This window comes from Podarcis erhardii (assembly GCF_964252035.2).
Source record: "Podarcis erhardii genome assembly, chromosome: 14".
In the NCBI taxonomy this organism is placed as follows: domain Eukaryota; kingdom Metazoa; phylum Chordata; class Lepidosauria; order Squamata; family Lacertidae; genus Podarcis; species Podarcis erhardii.
In genome coordinates this window covers 51,970,266-51,987,978 of record NC_138503.1, presented here as the reverse complement: position 1 = coordinate 51,987,978, position 17,713 = coordinate 51,970,266, and the positions used below count along the sequence as shown (strand labels likewise).

At 48.3% G+C, this 17,713-nt stretch overlaps 1 protein-coding gene across 1 annotated transcript in view; it reads left to right on the top strand.

The window, feature by feature from the left end:
• Window positions 1–17,713, top strand: part of CARD11 (caspase recruitment domain family member 11) — a 93,801-nt gene that overhangs the window by 49,030 nt on the left and 27,058 nt on the right. The window contains exons 6-12 of the mRNA XM_081840167.1: window positions 3,427–3,579; window positions 4,640–4,765; window positions 6,695–6,889; window positions 8,113–8,280; window positions 12,190–12,241; window positions 14,448–14,566; window positions 17,321–17,421. Coding sequence (XP_081696293.1) covers window positions 3,427–3,579; window positions 4,640–4,765; window positions 6,695–6,889; window positions 8,113–8,280; window positions 12,190–12,241; window positions 14,448–14,566; window positions 17,321–17,421 — 914 coding nt within the window. The remainder of the gene's footprint in view (window positions 1–3,426; window positions 3,580–4,639; window positions 4,766–6,694; window positions 6,890–8,112; window positions 8,281–12,189; window positions 12,242–14,447; window positions 14,567–17,320; window positions 17,422–17,713) is intronic.

Below are 17,713 nucleotides of genomic sequence, written 5' to 3'. Positions count from 1 at the left end.
TCTTCGGTGTAGCTGCTTTGCTCGTGCCCTAAGCATGTGCCTAGCCTGCCTCTCGGGTAACCCAGCAACCCTCTGGCTCATTCACTTTCGGCGCATTCCACCTTCCATCTGAGACGACCCTCCCCATATTCCCTTCTGCCATCTTCCCGGGAGATGCCTTGCAACTAATAATTTGGAAGAGTGAGAGCGTTAATCAGTTAATCAGCATGACTAACTTGAGCTTAATCACAAGCTGGAAACAAAGCAGTGAAGAAATAAAGTTGTAATTAATTGGAGCCAGACAGATTGGCTCACCCAGGAGTGCAGTAGAGAAACAACTACACAGAGATATGAATGTCCCCCTTGAACTCAGCGGGACTTAATTTTGGGGAAAAAGAAGTGCGTAGGATGAAGAGTTCTGTGGGGTTTGGATCTGAGATCTCATAGCAGAGCAGTGGATGGCTGTGTCAGGGACTTTAAAAAAGCGAACGCTTTTTATTCTTTGCTTGTCACGTATCTGTACCTTTCAGCTCCTAGTTTATGAGATTATTTTTGGACACCTGAAGGGAGAGGGGGGAAGAGTCGCGAAGTGAACATTTGTTCTAGTCGGCAGCAGGGAGGAAGACTTCAGGGACTGTTCACAGTGTAATTTTCCGGAAACATGGAGGAGAGGGCTATTGATGGCAACTAGCCATGATTTCTATGCTCTGCGCCCAGTCAGAGGCAGCGATGCTTATGAATCCCAGTTGCTGGAAACTGAAGGAGTGGAGAGTTGCTCTTGTCCTCAAATCCTGCTTGCAGGTTTCCCTTAATGGGCATCTCATTGGGCCACGGTGAGAGCAGGATGCTGGACTAGATGGGTCACTGGCCTGATCCAGCAACTTCTTCTCAAATGGCTCTGCACAATTTAAGAACCTCTCTGCTTGGGCTTTCAAGCCCTGCTCTGTGGGACAAAGGATACCTTTTTTGTTTGTTGACATTTTATTAATTTTCCAAAAATAACAAAAATAAAAGCAAGAACAATACAAAATCAAAAACCATGGTTTTTTTGGTTGGCTTCCCTCCCCTCCCCCTCTTGGTTCCATTATATTGAACTTATTCATGCACGTCCATAAAAACTTATACGGTCATACCTCGGGTTACAGCCGCTTCAAGTTGCGGTTTTTCAGGTTACGCACCCGCCGAAACCCGGAAGTACTGGAATGGGTTATTTCCAGGTTTCAGCAGTCACCCATGCGCAGGAGCTCTAAACTGCGCTTTGCGCATGCACAGGAGTGCTGAATCACAACCCACGCGTGAGCAGACGCACAGGTGTGGGTTGCGAACGCTGTGGGTTGCGAACGTGCATCCCACATGGTTCACATTCGCAACCCGAGCATCCACTGTATTTTTAACAATCCAGTTTTAAAACCTAATGGACAAAGGACACATTTGAGGGCTTATCCGCATACTGCCTCCAGGATAGAAATAATGTAGCCCTCCTGCCCGGTGGCCATTTTAAATCAATCTAATAAATGAATGCACATCCAGCAACCTTCTGCATAAATACCCTTAGAGTAGCTAACCAAATCTGACCATGTGAGCGATGACGCATCGTCGTATCATTGTTCCAAGGAGCATTCTTGGGGGGGTTCCAAGGAGCATTCTTGGGGGGGGTGCATGTCCTTCTGTGGGTTGGACACAGTTTGTCCTCCAGAAGCCCCTTACGGGTGATGCTAGCCTATGTTTGGGAAAGCCACACAGAGGGGAGCTGCTGTCACGGCAAAACATGGGTGGCGGCAGCCCAGAAAGGTGAAGCAGCGAGTAACTGAACCCATCTTTTGCCCCCTCCAAAAACCCTGTTTGGCGGAACGTTCGAAAAGTCAGAGCTTTCTGCCTGTCTCTGTTTCTTGATTGACCTTGGATAAAGAAATATATGACAAATAAGACTGATGGTACAAATTGCTGTAAGAATCTATTGGAGAATATATAAAGAACAGAGAAATGGTGGTAGGTACATTCACTATCAGAATAATATCATACAACGGGAATTGACAGGAAGCCCAAAGCTTTTATGATATTTTTTGTTAATAATTTTGGTTAACGCTCTTTGTTAATAATCGCATAAAAAGCAGCATAAATACAGCTGAATACAGCCGAAGCTTAAGGTTTATAAATATGTAAGAAAAGATAAGTATATGTTTTCGTTTTTCTCTTTTTTATGTATATGATTGAAATTTTAATTTATTTTATGAGATGTTCTATATATATGTAATGTATTGCAAGATTATTAATAAAGATGGTGGGGAGAGAGAGAGAGAGAGAGAGAAAGAAGGAAAGAAAGAAAGAAAGAAAGAAAGAAAGAAAGAAAGAAAGAGAGAGCTTTTTGCCTGTTTCTGTTTATCACACTAACGGTGACCACCGGACGTAGCCTAACGCTTTAGAGCCATAGTCCAGTGGGAGAGAAATCTGCTGTGACCCCAAGAGGTCCCAGCTGCAGCCCCCCAGGTAGGGCTGGGAGAGACCTGCTGCCTGAAACCCTGGAGAGTTTCTGCCAGTCAGTGCTGACCATACTGAGCTAGATGGAGCAAGGATCTGAACTCGGAGAATGCACTTGCCTGTGTCTCTTCAATTATAGACTCCTGCAGGCTTTTCTACACCTCCTCTGTGATTATATGTACCCTGCAATCACCTGTCCTGGCGTCTGAAGATGGATGTGTTGGTAAACAGCCTGTAAAATTTTCTTCTTAAAAGAGCAAAAATCTCATAATGCTTAATAGCAGGTTTAATCTCGCAGCAGCAGCAGCTGCTCCTCCTGCCACGCTGAGATTTTACTTCTAGCCTGAAGAGCGTGTTGAAATCTGAAGAAAAGGAGCGCATGGGTGCATGCTCCCAGCAAGCTTTTTAAAAACCCATTCCTCCCAAAGGCAAAGATGTGACAGTGGCTTTAGCTGGCAGGGACAGGTACCTGGGCTGAGTGGAGTTTATGCTTTCTGAACATAGAGCATGATGTGCATCTCTCGCTGGGATTGCATGTGCACAGAAACCCCCTGGGAAAGGGGGTGGAGGGTTGGAGAATGCAGGAATGCTTAGGATGGCGCATTCGCGCCGCTTGTGTCATGCACATCCATTAAAGGGGGCTGGGAGAGCTTTGGCAGAACCCACTGGAATCCGTGCTAAAAGGACTGTGATCATGGCAGTGCAGGTTTCTAGATGCCCTCTAGATAGGATGCAGGCTAAAATATATCAAAGGCTATGTTATAAAATATAGCACGGAAAAGCAATATTTACTTTGCCCTGTGAGACTGGCCCAGGGTTTCTTTGTTTGTTTTCCTGAAGATGCCTACAATCTAAGGAAATATCCACCTTTCGTTTTCTCCCTGTGATCCGTGTCTCTTCTTTCCCTTTCCCTGTTCCTTCCACCCACCACTGGCCTCTATCTACGCCTTTTGCACAAATGTCTTTCAGGCTGGGAAACCCAGCTTGCCGGATTCAGACAAAGCCATTTTGGATATTCTAGAACACGACCGCAAAGAGGCCCTGGAGGATCGCCAGGAGTTGGTCAACAAGATCTTTAACCTTCAGGAAGAGACCCGCCATGCGGAGGACCTCCGAGATAAGGTGAGGGGGAAAGCAAGAGGCGCTAAGAACAGAAGCAGGAAGCTTAATCTAGATCTAGCGGTTTGGGGTAGGAGGTGTGGCGCATCCAGCAAAGTGCCCAATGGCATTTTTAGGGCCAGGGCAAGATTTCCATTCCTGTGCACCCCCTTTGCATCAAAATTAGAACTGTGGGTGAGCTGAAAAGAATTATCATTGCCCTCGCTTGGCAACTCTTTTGCACAAAGCCAGCTGCTGTGTGCTGTGTTTAGGCTGCAGGCGAAGGATTGACAGCCTGGCTTTCTGTCCTCACTAAGCCCCTGAGCATAACACCATCAGGCTATTTGCCTGCCATCTTTAGTAAAGGTAAAGGGACCCCTGACCATTAGGTCCAGTTGTGCCCGACTCTGGGGTTGCGGCGCTCATCTTGCTTTATTGGCCAAGGGAGCTGGCATACAGCTTCCGGGTCATGTGACCAGCATGACTAAGCCACTTCTGGAGAATCAGAGCAGAGCACAGAAACGTCGTTTACCTTTCCGCCAGAGCGGTACCTATTTATCTACTTGCACTTTGACGTGCTTTTGAACTGCTAGGTTGGCAGGAGCAGGGACCGAGCAACGGGAGCTCTCCCCGTCATGGGGATTCGAACCACCGACCCTCAGATCAGCAAGTCCTAAGCTCTGTGGTTTAACCCACAGCGCCATCCGCGTCCCATCTTTAAAAGATGCTTAATTATTCCACAAGCAGCATATAACATTTTATCTTGGTTATCCAGCAATATGATATTCATTTTACACACTGTGCAAAGGATGCCCTAGTTATGCAGCCTACCCCATCAACAACAAGAACATTATTATGGTACTGCTTGACCAACTCTTCTAACGGAGGCACTGTCTGCAACGAGGCCTTGCAAACAGATTTCAGAGAAATACCAAGACCATGGGACTCAGTACCCCCCAAACCCTCTTGCCACCTGGTGCCCTGACATGCGGAGATAGATCAGCAGGGGTTCCCCGCTTTGGAGCAGGCTAGCCCTTCATCGATCGCCTTGGTGCCCTGTGCTTATTGATTGATTGCTTTGTAGTACCTCGAGGAGAAACAAGAACTGGAGTTGAAATGCTCCACTCTGGGGAAGGACTGCGAAATGTACAAGCATCGGATGAACACAGTGATGATTCAGCTGGAAGAAGTGGAGAAGGAGAGAGACCAGGTACTGTACTTGGAACCACAAGAGCTGGGGACGGAGGGAGAGAAGTCAGGGAAGGAATCGGAGTGAGAGCCAAGCAGAGAGTTCTTACAGGAACTTTTGCAGCTCCTGTTTCAGGGAAGAGGGAGGCGGCAAAACATTTTGTGGAACGATGCCTCCCTGTCAGGCGTGGGGTATCCTCTCCTCCCCTGGTAGCCTCAGGGTCAAGAAGAACAAACAGTTCATATTTTATGGCTTTTTATTCTGTCATCTGGTTGCAAGCTGTCAGGGGACTGCCATTGGAACAGGGGAAGGAGGCAAGGGGGGCGTGGGATATAGAGAGCCTCCAAAGCTCCTGAGGAGCAGTTCCTCTTCCAGCAATGGGAAAAGCCACACCTCCAGTAGAGAAGAGAGGGAAGGGGCCAGCCAGACGAGGGAAGGGCTTGAGGATGCTGCTGAGAGCCCCAGCACCTCGCCTCGTCAGTTCCATCACCCAGCTTGTGCAGAGGGGTGAAACACAAGGACAGGAGGAGGTGACTTGGGGTGTCGAAGTTCTTATGTTGGGGGAGAAGCCGGAAGGGGCCACTCCCGGATTCTGAAAGTGACTAAGACGGACATGAACTTTGTAGATCTGCACTGTAAATAGTTTGCACAATAAAACCTGTAAAAGACAGGTCGGAGTCCTGACTGGTTACTCACGAGCAACCACCAGCAGCATCTGACACAAGCCAAAAGATCCATGTCTCCACGCGTAGGAGATGTTGCCTGCTCTGAGTTCCTCCTCTTCCATCTCCCACAACATCCTGGGAACCTACAAGAATCACATCCCTCCGCATTCTCTGTTCTTGAATGTGGAGGAACCTGCGAGCCTTTGGACTAGGAGGGCCTCCCACACTCTCCAGGGAGGTCTCTGCTGTCTGCTCTCTAACTTACCCCTCTTCCTGCTCCACTATCCCATAACTAGGCATTTCCTCATTCAGCTGTACATCATCCCTGTCTCCCTCTCCTCCTGAAACTGCTGGAGACTGAGAGGGCAAAACTTCCCACTCCTCCTCTTCTGAGAGGAGCCAATCAGACCGAGAGCTCATTTCCCACTCCTCTTGTTCAGTCCAGTCCCTGACATCCCCCCTCTGCTTTGGCTCCCAGTACGTTTCCGAGCACAATTCAAAGTGTTGGTGCTGACCTTAAAAGCCTTAAAACGGCCTTGGCCCAGTATACCTGAAGGAACATCTCCACCCCCATTGTCCAACCCGGACACTGAGGTCCAGCGCTGAGGAGCTTCTGGCGGTTCCATCCCTGCGAGAAATGAGGTTACAGGGAACCAGGCAAAGGGCCTTCTCAGTAGTGGCACCCGCCCTGTGGAACGCCCTCCCATCAGATGTCAAGGAAATAAGCAGCTATCTTATCTTTAAAAGACATCTGAAGGCAGCTCTGTTTAGGGAAGTTTGTAATATTTAATGCTGTATTGTTTTTAACATTCGATTTGGAGCCGCCCAGAGTGGCTGGGGAAATTATTATTATTATTATTATTATTATTATTATTATTATTATCTTGTTGACACCATCAGATCAGTCAGTGGCTCTCCCCGCTGCTGCTCTGTGCCGCATCCCACATATCCACTGTGACGTGTGCCTTAGTTACATCCCGGTTGGACTACTGTAATGTGTTCTACGTGGGGCTGCCTTTGAAAAGTGTTCAGAAGTTTCAGCTGGTCCAGAGTGTTGCAGCCAGACTGCTGACTGAGGCTGGTCACAGGGAGCATGTTATTCACCTGTTCAAGCAACTTCACCAGCTCCTCCTCTGCTTCTGGGCTCAATTCAAAGTGCTTGGTTCTGGCCTATAAAGCCCCATCTGTCTTGAGCCACCTGAAAGATTGTATCTCTTTATGCGAACGTTTTGGGTGCTAAGATCCTCTGGCAAGCACCTTCATCCGACTCTCTTTGCTTTCAAAGGCATTCCATTCACGGGATGAGGCTCAAGCCCAGTATTCCCAGTGTCTGATTGAGAAGGATAAGTACCGGAAGCAGATCCGGGAGCTTGAGGAAAAGAACGATGAGCTCCGAATCGAGGTGGTCCGGAAGGAAGCCTGCATCTTTAACATGGAGTGCAAACTTAGGCGTCTCTCTAAGGACAACTTCTTTGATCAGGTAGAGCCAGCGGAGGTTCTTGCTCTGTGTCACATCACACATTGAAATTTTTTTTGGGGGGGGTATGTTTACAGCCAATATTTGTTTAAGTGTGCAATAAGAATCCTAACGTGCGAATGCAGCATCCATGCACCTGCAACCATCAGGAATCCTTCCCTGGGTCCCAGGTCCAGAATATCCTCCAAGCAGGGTGGCACTGACAAAAAATGGACAGGAGTAGGAGAGGGCTCTGGGAACATCTTGAAGAAATCCTAGAACTTCTTGTCAGCTCTGGGACATTAACCCATGGTCCATATACAGTGGTACCTCGCAAGACGAAATTAATTCGTTCTGCGAGTTTTTTCGTCTTGCGAATTTTTCGTCTTGCGAAGCACGGATTTTGGAAAAGCTTCAAAAATCACCAAAGTCTTCAAAAACCTCAAAAAAGGCTACCACACCGCGTGCTGTGAGTTGCTCCTCGAAGTCAAGTCTCAACTGCACCCCCTGAATGCACCCCGGGTATTAACGGTTTTAAGAAAAAGGAAACAAACTTGCAAGACGTTTTCGTCTTGCGAAGCAAGCCCATAGGGAAATTCGTCTTGCAAAGCAACTCAAAAAACGAAAAAGTCTTTCGTCTTGCGAGGCATTCGTCTTGCGAGGTACCACTGTATTTGGAACTCTCCTTCCTTGAAGGTTTTGAATGGCAGAGGGTGGATGACCAGGGAAGATTTAGATGAGATTCCTTCATTGCAGAAGGTTGGACTAGATGACACTCAGGGTCCCTTTGGACTCTACTATCTGGGGCTGGTGGGAGCTGGAGTAGAATAACATCTGGAGGGCCACAGGCTCCCCACTAGTGCACTGGGTGAATTATTTTAAAGTGCAGTATTCGAATGCTAGAATCGAATCCTAGAGCCCGAAAGGACCTTGGAGGTTGATTATTCCAACTCTCTGCTCAGTACAAGATGCTGCAGATGCAGGATGCAACCACCACATCCCAGATGGTGGCCAGCCTCTGCCTAAATCCCATTGCCTGCTGGGACCACCACTTCCACAGCTGTTACCATTAGGAAGCTTCTCCTAATGGTCCCTTGGTGACAACTCTAACCATGTCTACACAGAATTGAGTCCTATTGAATTCAAGGAAGCTTCCTCCCAGGTATGTGAGGTTAGGAATGCAGCTCTAATTAGGGAGCCACATTGAGCTCACCGGTCACTAAAGTCTTCCTTCTGTTTGCTTCCAGAGCTTACCAAGGAATCTGCCCCTCACTGTGATTTCTAGAGCTCCCAGCCCCAGGATCAACGGCCAGGAGGCAGATGATTCCTCGACCTCTGAGGAGTCTCCAGACGACAGCAAGTTCTTCCTGCCCAATCAGCCTCGAATTCGAAGGATGAACCTGAAGGGAATCCAGGTATGTTCCAACACAAGGCAAAATTCTCAGAGGCCCAAGGTCATGATTTAAGACCTCTAAGATGCCCTTGGTCAACTTAGTACTCTGCAAAGGTTTCAAACAACAATTCCCAACAGCCCCAGCTGGCTGGTTGAAACTGGTGGTACTCCAAAACATCTGGAGGGCACCAGCTTGGGGAAGGCAATACTGGGGCATGTTCTGCAGGGAATCATCTTGAGGGTGTCAGGAGCTCAGCCTACACTCGAGTAGGACCCTGGCAGAGACACATGCCCAACTGGCATGTTCTCTCCCTCCTGGGCAATCGTTTGGGAGCTTCATAAGCTTTCCTCAGCCCGAACATCACAGCAACTGATGCCAACTGACACCGGCACACTTAGGGATCCGCAGAGTTTGCGCATCATGCATAACAGACCTCAGCAACTCAGCATTTTGGCTAATCTACTTTATTTACATATAAACACCCACGGAGCACTGCAACATGGCTCCCTCTCTCTCTAGCATCAGACAGCAAAGAGAAAGAACAAAGGACAATAGTCCCACTTCATGGAACACAGTCACACAAACATCCTGTCTCCATTACTTCCCACTCTGTGGAGTCAAAACATACACCGGCATGTGATAGACAAAAATCCCATGACTGCAATCATGGAGCAGGAATTCTAATATCGGGTAGGCAAGCATGGATGCCATGTTATTGATAATATCCTGCCTTTTGGATGGAGAATACAGGAAGTGCAGATAGAGGACCAGGGCTTTTTTCAGCTGGAACTCACCAGAACTCAATTCCAGCACTTCTCAGGTGGGCGCCATTGCCATTATAAGAGAACAAGGGAGGGATTCATGGTGAGTTGCAGCACCTCTTATAGCAATGAGCATACCTGGATCAAACCTACAAACAGCTGTCAGTGTGGTGCAGTTGGGCCAACTCTGTGGAGAACCATATTTTGGGAGTACGCAATCCATTCCTCTGCTGCATTCTGTGGAATACAGAGTTTCTCTGGCTACAGAGTTTCTCTGATAGTTGCAATAGCAAAAAAAGAAGAAGAAAGAAAAGCTGGAAAATTGGAGTGATCCTTTAAGCTCCAGCGCAAATGGAAAAGCTGATAGACAGCAGAAGGCTGATGGAAAAGTTCCCATTGGGTGGGAAGAATAATAGGGAACTCAGAGCAGGCAACATAATAGTAATAGACAGCCAAGATCCAGAGGAAAATTAGCTACCTAATTCAGAGTTAAATTAAACCTTGTCTTTTTTACTCATTCAAGTGTACAGGGAAACGTGCTTGAAGTCCTTCATTCTGCTTGATTGACTGAATCTTCTGCCACTGTGGGAAACTGCAAAAAGTTTCACTAAGACAAATTTAGCCACAATGGGGAAAAAACTGGGCTTTTTTTTAGATTTAGGGTTTCATTTAAAACATTGCCAGGATTTACCACATGGGTAGGCAAACTGAGACCCAGTGGCCGGATCTGGCCCAATCACCTTCTCAATCTGGTCCAGCAATCAGCGTGTTTTTACATGAGTAGAATGTGTGCTTTTATTTAAAATGCATCTCTGGGTTATTTATGGGGTATAGGAATTTGTTCATTTTCCCCCCTTCAAAATATGGTCTGGCCCCCCACAAGGTCTGAGGGACAGTGGACCGGCCCCCTGCTGAAAAAGTTTGCTGACTCCCTGATTTACCATAATCTGCTAGCCTAGTCCAGTTTGGAGTTCTCTACCCACCCACCCCATGCCTTGATGATCTCATTAGCACACATCCTACCCAAGAGGTTTTCAAAGGGGCTGTGGCTTGGATGTCATGGTTTAAGGCATTTACCATATTTACTTCATTAGTTTGCACTCCATTTTCTCTCGAGACAGACAGATGCCAACAACAACTGTATTAATAATAATTTATTATTTATACCCAGCCCATCCGGCTGGGTTTCCCCAGCTACTCTGGGCAGCTCCCAACAGAATTTTAAAACATGATAAAACATAAAACATTAACAACTTCCCCAAACAGGGCTGCCTTCAGATGTCTTCTAAAAGTCAGATAGTTGTTTATTTCCTTGACATCTGATGGGAGGGTGTTCTACAGGGAGGGCGCCACTACTGAGAAGGCTCTTTGCCTAGTTCCCTGTAACCTTACTTCTTGCAGTGAGGGAACCGCCAGAAGGCCCTCAGAGCTGGACCTCAGTGTCCGGGCTGAACGATGGGGGTGGAGAAGCTCCTCCAGGGATACTGGACTGAGGCCATTTAGGGCTTTTAAAGGTCAGAAATGTACTGGGAGCCAATGTAGGTCTTTTAGGACCGGTGTTATGTGATCTCGGCAGCTGCTCCCAGTCACCAGTCTAGCTGCTGCATTCTGAATTTGTTGTAGTTTCCAGGTCACCTTCAAAGGCAACCCCACCTAGAGCACATTGCAGTAGTATGAATAGATTTGTGCATTGCCTTTCCAAACACTTGTTCTAAACCACTTAACATGAAAATGTAAAGTCCATCTCCAGACCATTGTCCATTGTTTCTTGGCAACAGTAATCACAGGTTTACAGTGGTGCCTCGCAAGACGAAATTAATCCGTTCCGTGAGGCTCTTCGTATAGCGGTTTTTTCGTCTTGCGAAGCAAGCCCATTCACAGCTTAGCGGATTAGCGCTATTAGCGGTTTAGCAGCTTTTAGCGGATCAGCTGTTAAGCGGCTTATCAGCGGATCAGCTGATAAGCGGCTTAGCGGCTTAGGAAAAGGGGGCAAAAGGGGGGGGGAACCCGCAGGAACTCACAAGACATTTTCGTCTTGCAAAGCAAGCCCATAGGGAAATTCGTTTTGCGAAGCGCCTCCAAAACGGAAAACCCTTTCGTCTAGCGGGTTTTCCGCCTTGCGAGGCGTTCGTCTTGCGGGGCACCACTGTAATGCCTTTGAACTTTGGCAGTCCTGTTTACTTATTGTGGCTTAAATCCATTCATAGGCTGTTAGGAACTGGTGAGTCTGCATGTGGCTGCCCCAAGCGGTGAACCACAATACAGCAGGCAGGAGCCTTCTCATTCTTCTGGACTGATCCTGATAATGCAGGCTTGCCATTGGATCCTTCTGGGCAGGAAGGTATAAAAGAGGGAGTCCTGTTCCAGTTGAGCCTTGCATGAGCAAAGAGATCATCCTGAGTGTTGCATGTTCCTGAAATTAAGAACCTAAGGAGAGCCCTCGTGACTCAGGCCAATGGCCCATCTAGTCCAGGATCCTGTTCTCACAGTGGCCAACCAAGTGTCTGTGGGAAACCAGGGAGCAGAACATGAGCACAAGAGCACTCTCTCCTCCTGAAATTTCCAGCAACTGGTATTTGGATGCATCACTGCCTTTGAGTGTGGAGGCAGATCGTAGCCTTCATGGCTAGAAGTCATCTATAGGCTTCCTCTCCATGAATTTGTCCAATCCTCTTTTCAAGACATCCATTATTGGTTGTTCTTTGGCCCAACCTTGATCAATGCTTCTGACCACTGATCCGTCTCATGGCTCCCAGAGTCTGACTCATCTCTGACTGCTGCCCATAGCCCACGGGTCAGTCCTTCATGAATTTGTTATATCCATTTGCAAGCCAACGACCTCCACCCGTGGTCATGTTCTCCATGAGATAACTATGTGTGAGTTTCCTTCTGGCAGCCATTCTCTCTCCCCTTTCCCACCATGCTCATAATTTTTATAAACCCTCCGTTTGTGGAACTGATGTAATATTGTTCTCTTACATTCACGTGAACGCAATCTTAGTTAGTTTCACAAAGCACAGGAGCTATGCTTATGCTTCTCTGCCCATTTCTGTTTCTCCCCAAATCATAGAATTGCCCTTTGGCATTGGGAAAGCCTGAAAAGGTGTTTCTTTTTATGAGGAATCCTAGCTTGTGTCCTGAGTTCAGTTTCATTTCTGTCCTTTTCCAGCTGCCAAGAACGAAATCCCCCGTCGGTTTGAGCCGAGCATCGGATTATCAAGGTCAGAGAAAGAACTTCCCTGCCTCGTCCGTCTTCCCTGTTAATGCTCAAGCTGTTTCCCTTGTTCTAACTAACGTTTCCAGCCAGGCGAGCACGAAACTCGCTCCCAAAAGATAAGAGCTGCAATGTTTATATATATGTGTGTGTATATATATATATCCCTCCCTGATAGCAAACACTTTTTGAGAATCATTTAAAACAGACCGGCAATTGACTCAGGTCTGCTTTCTGTCACTCTGGAGCTGAAACATTCCCACACAGAAGCAAGGCAGGTGTCGAGCCCAGCCCACATGCAGAGACCCAGAAGCAGAGGAGATCTTCCCAGAGGAGAACCCCAATGAGACCCCGCCGTTAAACAAACACTTGGATAAGACGAATTAGTGTAGCTTTTGAGACAGATGGCTGTCCACCTGTATATCCACTATTAGGGTGTTGTCAGGGGCTCAGGAGCAGAGGCACAGGGAAGAGAGGAAATGGAGAGCGAAGGGGAAGAATCCGAGGGGAGCGTAGGAGAAGAGGACAGTGGCCCGAGGGATTCCATGAGCCTCTCCAGCGAATCGGAAGATTCACAGAAGGGGGCGCCAGTGGCCAGGGGTAGGGGGTTCCCAAGGGGAATGCCCCAGGAGCAAGGGGGCAGCAGGGACTCCCAGAGCAGTAGTTGGAAATCAGGACCAGCTTCCCCACCAGAGCAGGGGGGGGGGGAAGAGTCCCAAGTGTCGGGGCCAGTACATTCCCCACCAGGGAGAGAAGACGAGGCAGGGCTGACCACGCCTCCATCGGAGAGTCGGACAACGGAGGGGAGGTCAGATCCAGCCAGTATCCCGGAAGAGGGAAGCAGTGACAGAAGTAGTGTAACGGTTAGGAGAAAGGTCACGGGGTTGGCGCGAGAGGCAAGTTCAAATGTACAGGAGCGCGGGACAGCAGAGAATGAGGATTGGGAACCGGGTCCTAAAGCCCGCCGGAGGCAGGGGGAGGAGCTAAGCGACTCAGCGTCGGAAGAGTCCAGAAAGGGCAATGCCCCAGCGGGCAGGAGGACCCAGAGGAGGAGAGAGCAGCGGAAAAGGTGGAGCAGGGCTAGGATCTTAAACTGGTGTCAGAGGGGAGGAGACTCAGACGGGACTTCGCCGATCTAGGGTTTAAGACGTAGGGCTGCACGCTGCGGCTTTGAAATGGAAGCTGAACTTCAATAAAGACTTTTGTACGTTACGACAGCCTAGCATTGGTCCTCTGTGAGCTGGGACCTAGAGGCAGCTCTGACAGGTGTGATGAAGCAAACATTAGCGGGAGTTGGGTGGCGCTGTGGTCTAAACCACAGAGCCTAGGACTTGTTGATCAGAAGGTCAGCAGTTCGAATCCCTGTGACGGGGTGAGCTCCCGTTGCTCGGTCCCAGCTCCTGCCAACCTAGCAGTTCAAAAGCACATCAAAGTGCAAGTAGATAAATAGGTACCACTCCGGTGGGAAGGTAAACGGCGTTTCTGTGCTATGCTCTGGTTTCGTCAGAAGCGGCTTAGTCATGCTGGCCACATGACCTGGAATAACTGTCTGCGGACAAATGCCAGCTCTCTTGGCCAGTAAGGCAAGATGAGTGCCGCAACCCCAGAGTTGTTCGCAACTGGGCTTAACTGTCAGGGGTCCTTTACCTTTACTTTTAAGTGAATATTTGTCCTGGGGGGGGAGTTGTTGAAGTTGTTGAATTCATTTTGATTGCTTGGGGGTGGGAGAAGGAGTGCTTTAAGAAATGGATCTGCACGAGTGAAACATCTGTACCCAAAGAGGTGCATATGTTTCTGCTTAGGGCAGCCTTCCCAACCTGGGACCCTCCAAATGTTGGTGTCCTACATTCTCCATCTTCCCTGGCCATTGACCACGCTTACCAGGGCTGATGGGAGTTGGAGTCCAGTGACCACTGCAAAAGACTGGCTTTGACTCATCCCTCCAGCCCTGAAGTTTTGGAACAGAGAAGAAAGTGGTGGGAAAAGTTCAGGAAGTGAGAGAGATTTTTTGCACCACGGAACAGAGAAAAATAATAACGGCAGCACCGCGAGGGGTTGGGGCTGCCACCGTGAACCAAACGAGAGCAATAATCGCATGTGATAGAAATCTTGTTTGCACAGAATTATTTCCACCGAAGCGGGCCTTAATGCCAATATCTCGCTTCTCTCTCATCCTCCCTGACTTCCTCCGCTTTTGTCATTTGTGAGCCCAGCAGTTCGAGGACACGACGAAGACAAGGGTGAGGCCAGCAGCAGCAGCCACGCGGACACCAATTCCTCTAATCCCGTTTCCATCAGCAACTCGGTGGGCAGCTGCGAAGTTGGCAAAATCGTAAGGAGCTTGCGGGGGCCTCGCTTCCGTGACCTTCCCTCTATAATGTTCCTTTCTGTGCCGGCAACAATTCCAGCCCCTACGAAAGAGGGAGGCTTCGCCAGCCAGCAACCTTAATCCTTTTAACATATTCTCTATATTAGAACGTTATTAACCTTTCCTCTTAAAATGCATCCCGCTGCTGGGTTATGTTTATTTAAAGCTATTTCACCAGGCTCTCGCTGTCTCGTCGCTCGGTTTTAAAACTTAGCAGTGGGGGGAGAGAAGTGGTGATCCTTACCTCACTGCATTGCAATTGCTTTTTATGCTTTATTCTTAGCGAAACATTTTGGATTCCTCGCAGTTCCTAACGCCCTTCATGTTTGTAAGTCAAAGCTGGGTCAGGAATGTGTGCAGATGTCTTCCCATTGTCTCTCAAGGCAGACATCCCATTAGGCACAATGCGATCAGCGGCACAGCAGGTTGGCAGTTAGTGGCGGAGGGAATTGGTCAGAGAACAAAGGTGTCTTGCTGGTGGTTTGTAGGAAATGCTGCCCCAGTAAATGAAAAGGATGTCTTCCCTCTATAGCTGGAGTAGCAAAACATGAATTATACTTCCTGGGTTCAGATGCCCAGCCTGGTACCCTCCCAGCTTCAGCTCCTTCCTTCTCCAACCACTGGCTGTGCTGGAGTACATCTGGTGAAGGATAGTACAGTGGTACCTTGGTTTAAGAACAGCTCAGTTTATGAAGACCTTGGATTAAGAACGCTGCAAACCCAGAAGTAGGTGTTTTGGTTTGTGAACTTTGCCTTGGAAGCAGAACATGTTCCGCTTCCTGTTGAGTGTGTTCCATTTGTAAATTGAGTCCCCCGCTGCTATGGGAAAGCACACCTTGATTTAAGAACGCTAGAGAGCCAGTGTGGTGTAGTGGTTAAGAGCGGTAGACTCGTAATCTGGTGAACCGGGTTCGCTTCCCCACTCCTCCACATGCAGCTGCTGGGTGACCTTGGGCCAGTCACACTTCTTTGAAGTCTTTCAGCCCCACTCACCTCACAGAGTGTTTGTTGTGGGGGAGGAAGGGAAAGGAGAATGTTAGCCGCTTTGAGACTCCTTCGGGTAGTGGTAAAGTGGGATATCAAATCCAAACTCCCCTTCTTCTTCTTCTTCTTCTTCTTCTTCTTCTTCTTCTTCTTCTTCTTCTTCTTTGGTTTAAGAACGGACTTCTGGAACAGATTAAGTTTGTAAACCAAGGTACCACTGTACTGGGTTCAAGAGCTGATTTTGAGTCTTCTCAAGACTCCAATTCTTTAAGGACCACTTCTTCTCCTATGAACCAACCCAGATCCTGTGATGGTCATCAGAGGCCCTTTTTCATGTGCCTCCTCCATGAGAGATCTGGAAGCGTGGCAACATGAAAATAGGCCTTTTTGTGGTGGCTCCCTGCTTGTGGAATGCTCTCCCCAGGAAGCTCGCCTGGTGCCATCATTATATACCGTTAGGTGCCTAGCAGAAACGTTCATTTTTAACCAGGCTGGTTGGCCAGCCTTCTTGTTTGGTTGGTATGTTTTAATCTGGAGCGGGGGGGGTGTTAATGCTGGTTTTAATGAAGGTACATGTTTGTTTTGTGCTTAAAATATTGCAAGTCACTTTGAGTCGCTGTGGCAAAACCTAATAATAATAATATAATAATAATATACTTGAAGGAGCGTCTCCACCTCCATCGCTCTGCCTGGACACTGAGGTCCAACTCTGAGGGCCTTCTGGTGGTTTCCTCACTGCGAGAAGTGAGGTTACAGGAAACCAGGCAGAGAGCCTTCTTGGTGGTGGCGCCTGCCCTGTGAAATGTCCTCCCATCAGATGTCAAGGAACAACTGACTTTTAGAAGACATCTGAAGGCAGCCCTGTTTAGGGAAGTTTTTATTGTCTGATCTTTTATTGTGTTTTTAATATCGAAGCTGCCCAGAATGGCTGAGGAGGCCCTGCCAGGTGGGCAGGGTATAAGTTGTTGTTGTTGTTGTTGTTGTTGTTGTTGTTGTTGTTGTTGTTGTTGTTGTTGTTGTTGTTCTACAGAATCTGTTCTGAATGAGGATGCTAGTAATGAAAGTCCATGAGCGGTTAATGGAAAATAGCACAATGTTGATCTCTATGCTTTGGCGGTTTGAGAATATTCAGTACACCAAATATATATAGACAACTTAACACCTCAGAACTGAACTGAGCTGCTTCCGGCGGAACTGCAGACATGATAAGAAGTGCGAGATAACCCTTCGGGGGGTCTCGAGCGGTGTGGGGGCTATTTGAGAGGTTTCGCGAAGGCTACGGGGACCTCGGATCCTCGGGAAGAGATCCTGAGGGGCACTGGCACCCAGCGGTGCCCAGAGGTGCTCTCTTGCTCCCTGGGTCTTAATCAGGGACGGGATTGAGCTGAGGGCATGAAGGGGGAGCAACTTTAAACCCACCCTGTGAAGCCTCAGACTTCTTATGAAAGCAGTTAGCTTCCAAAACCAACAACGAATTAGGACCTACAGCTGACGGAGCTAATCCGAGCACTGCTTTAAAACTTGAAATCTATTAGAATTCGGCAAGTTACGGGATGCAAAAAGGGAATCCGTCCCGGACAACTGGGAGAAAATGGCTCACGGCGGAAGGTTGGAGGAAGGAGGAGAGAGAAAAAGCCTGCCAGTAAATACCCTCAAACTCACTGAGGCTTGTCTCTGAGCAGGCGTTCATAGGCTTGCCCTGCTGATGTTTTGCTTTTACCTTTTGGGATGCAGCAAACGCTACGGAACCGCAACCCCAGTGTCATGTCCACAACCCCAGAGCCCCCAGGAAACGACTCCATCCTCCGACGTTGCAAAGAAGACGCCCCACACAGGTAAGGGCTGCCGTGCCTGTTAGGCTGGGCTTTCCAACACGGTGCCCAGGGGCACCATCCGACATGCCTGCCAAGGTGTCCCCAGCCCCTCTCAATCTTTTGCTTTGCAACTGAGGGTTAATTTGCCCAATCCTCTTTTAAAGCTTGGTGTCTGTCACGGCCTCCTGTGGAAGTGAGTTCCATAGATTAACGATGTGCTTCATGAAGGAGCGATTCCTTTTATCTGTCCTGAACCTCCTGAGATTTAAGCTTCTTCGGACGTCCAATAGTTCTAGCATTATGAGGGAAAGGG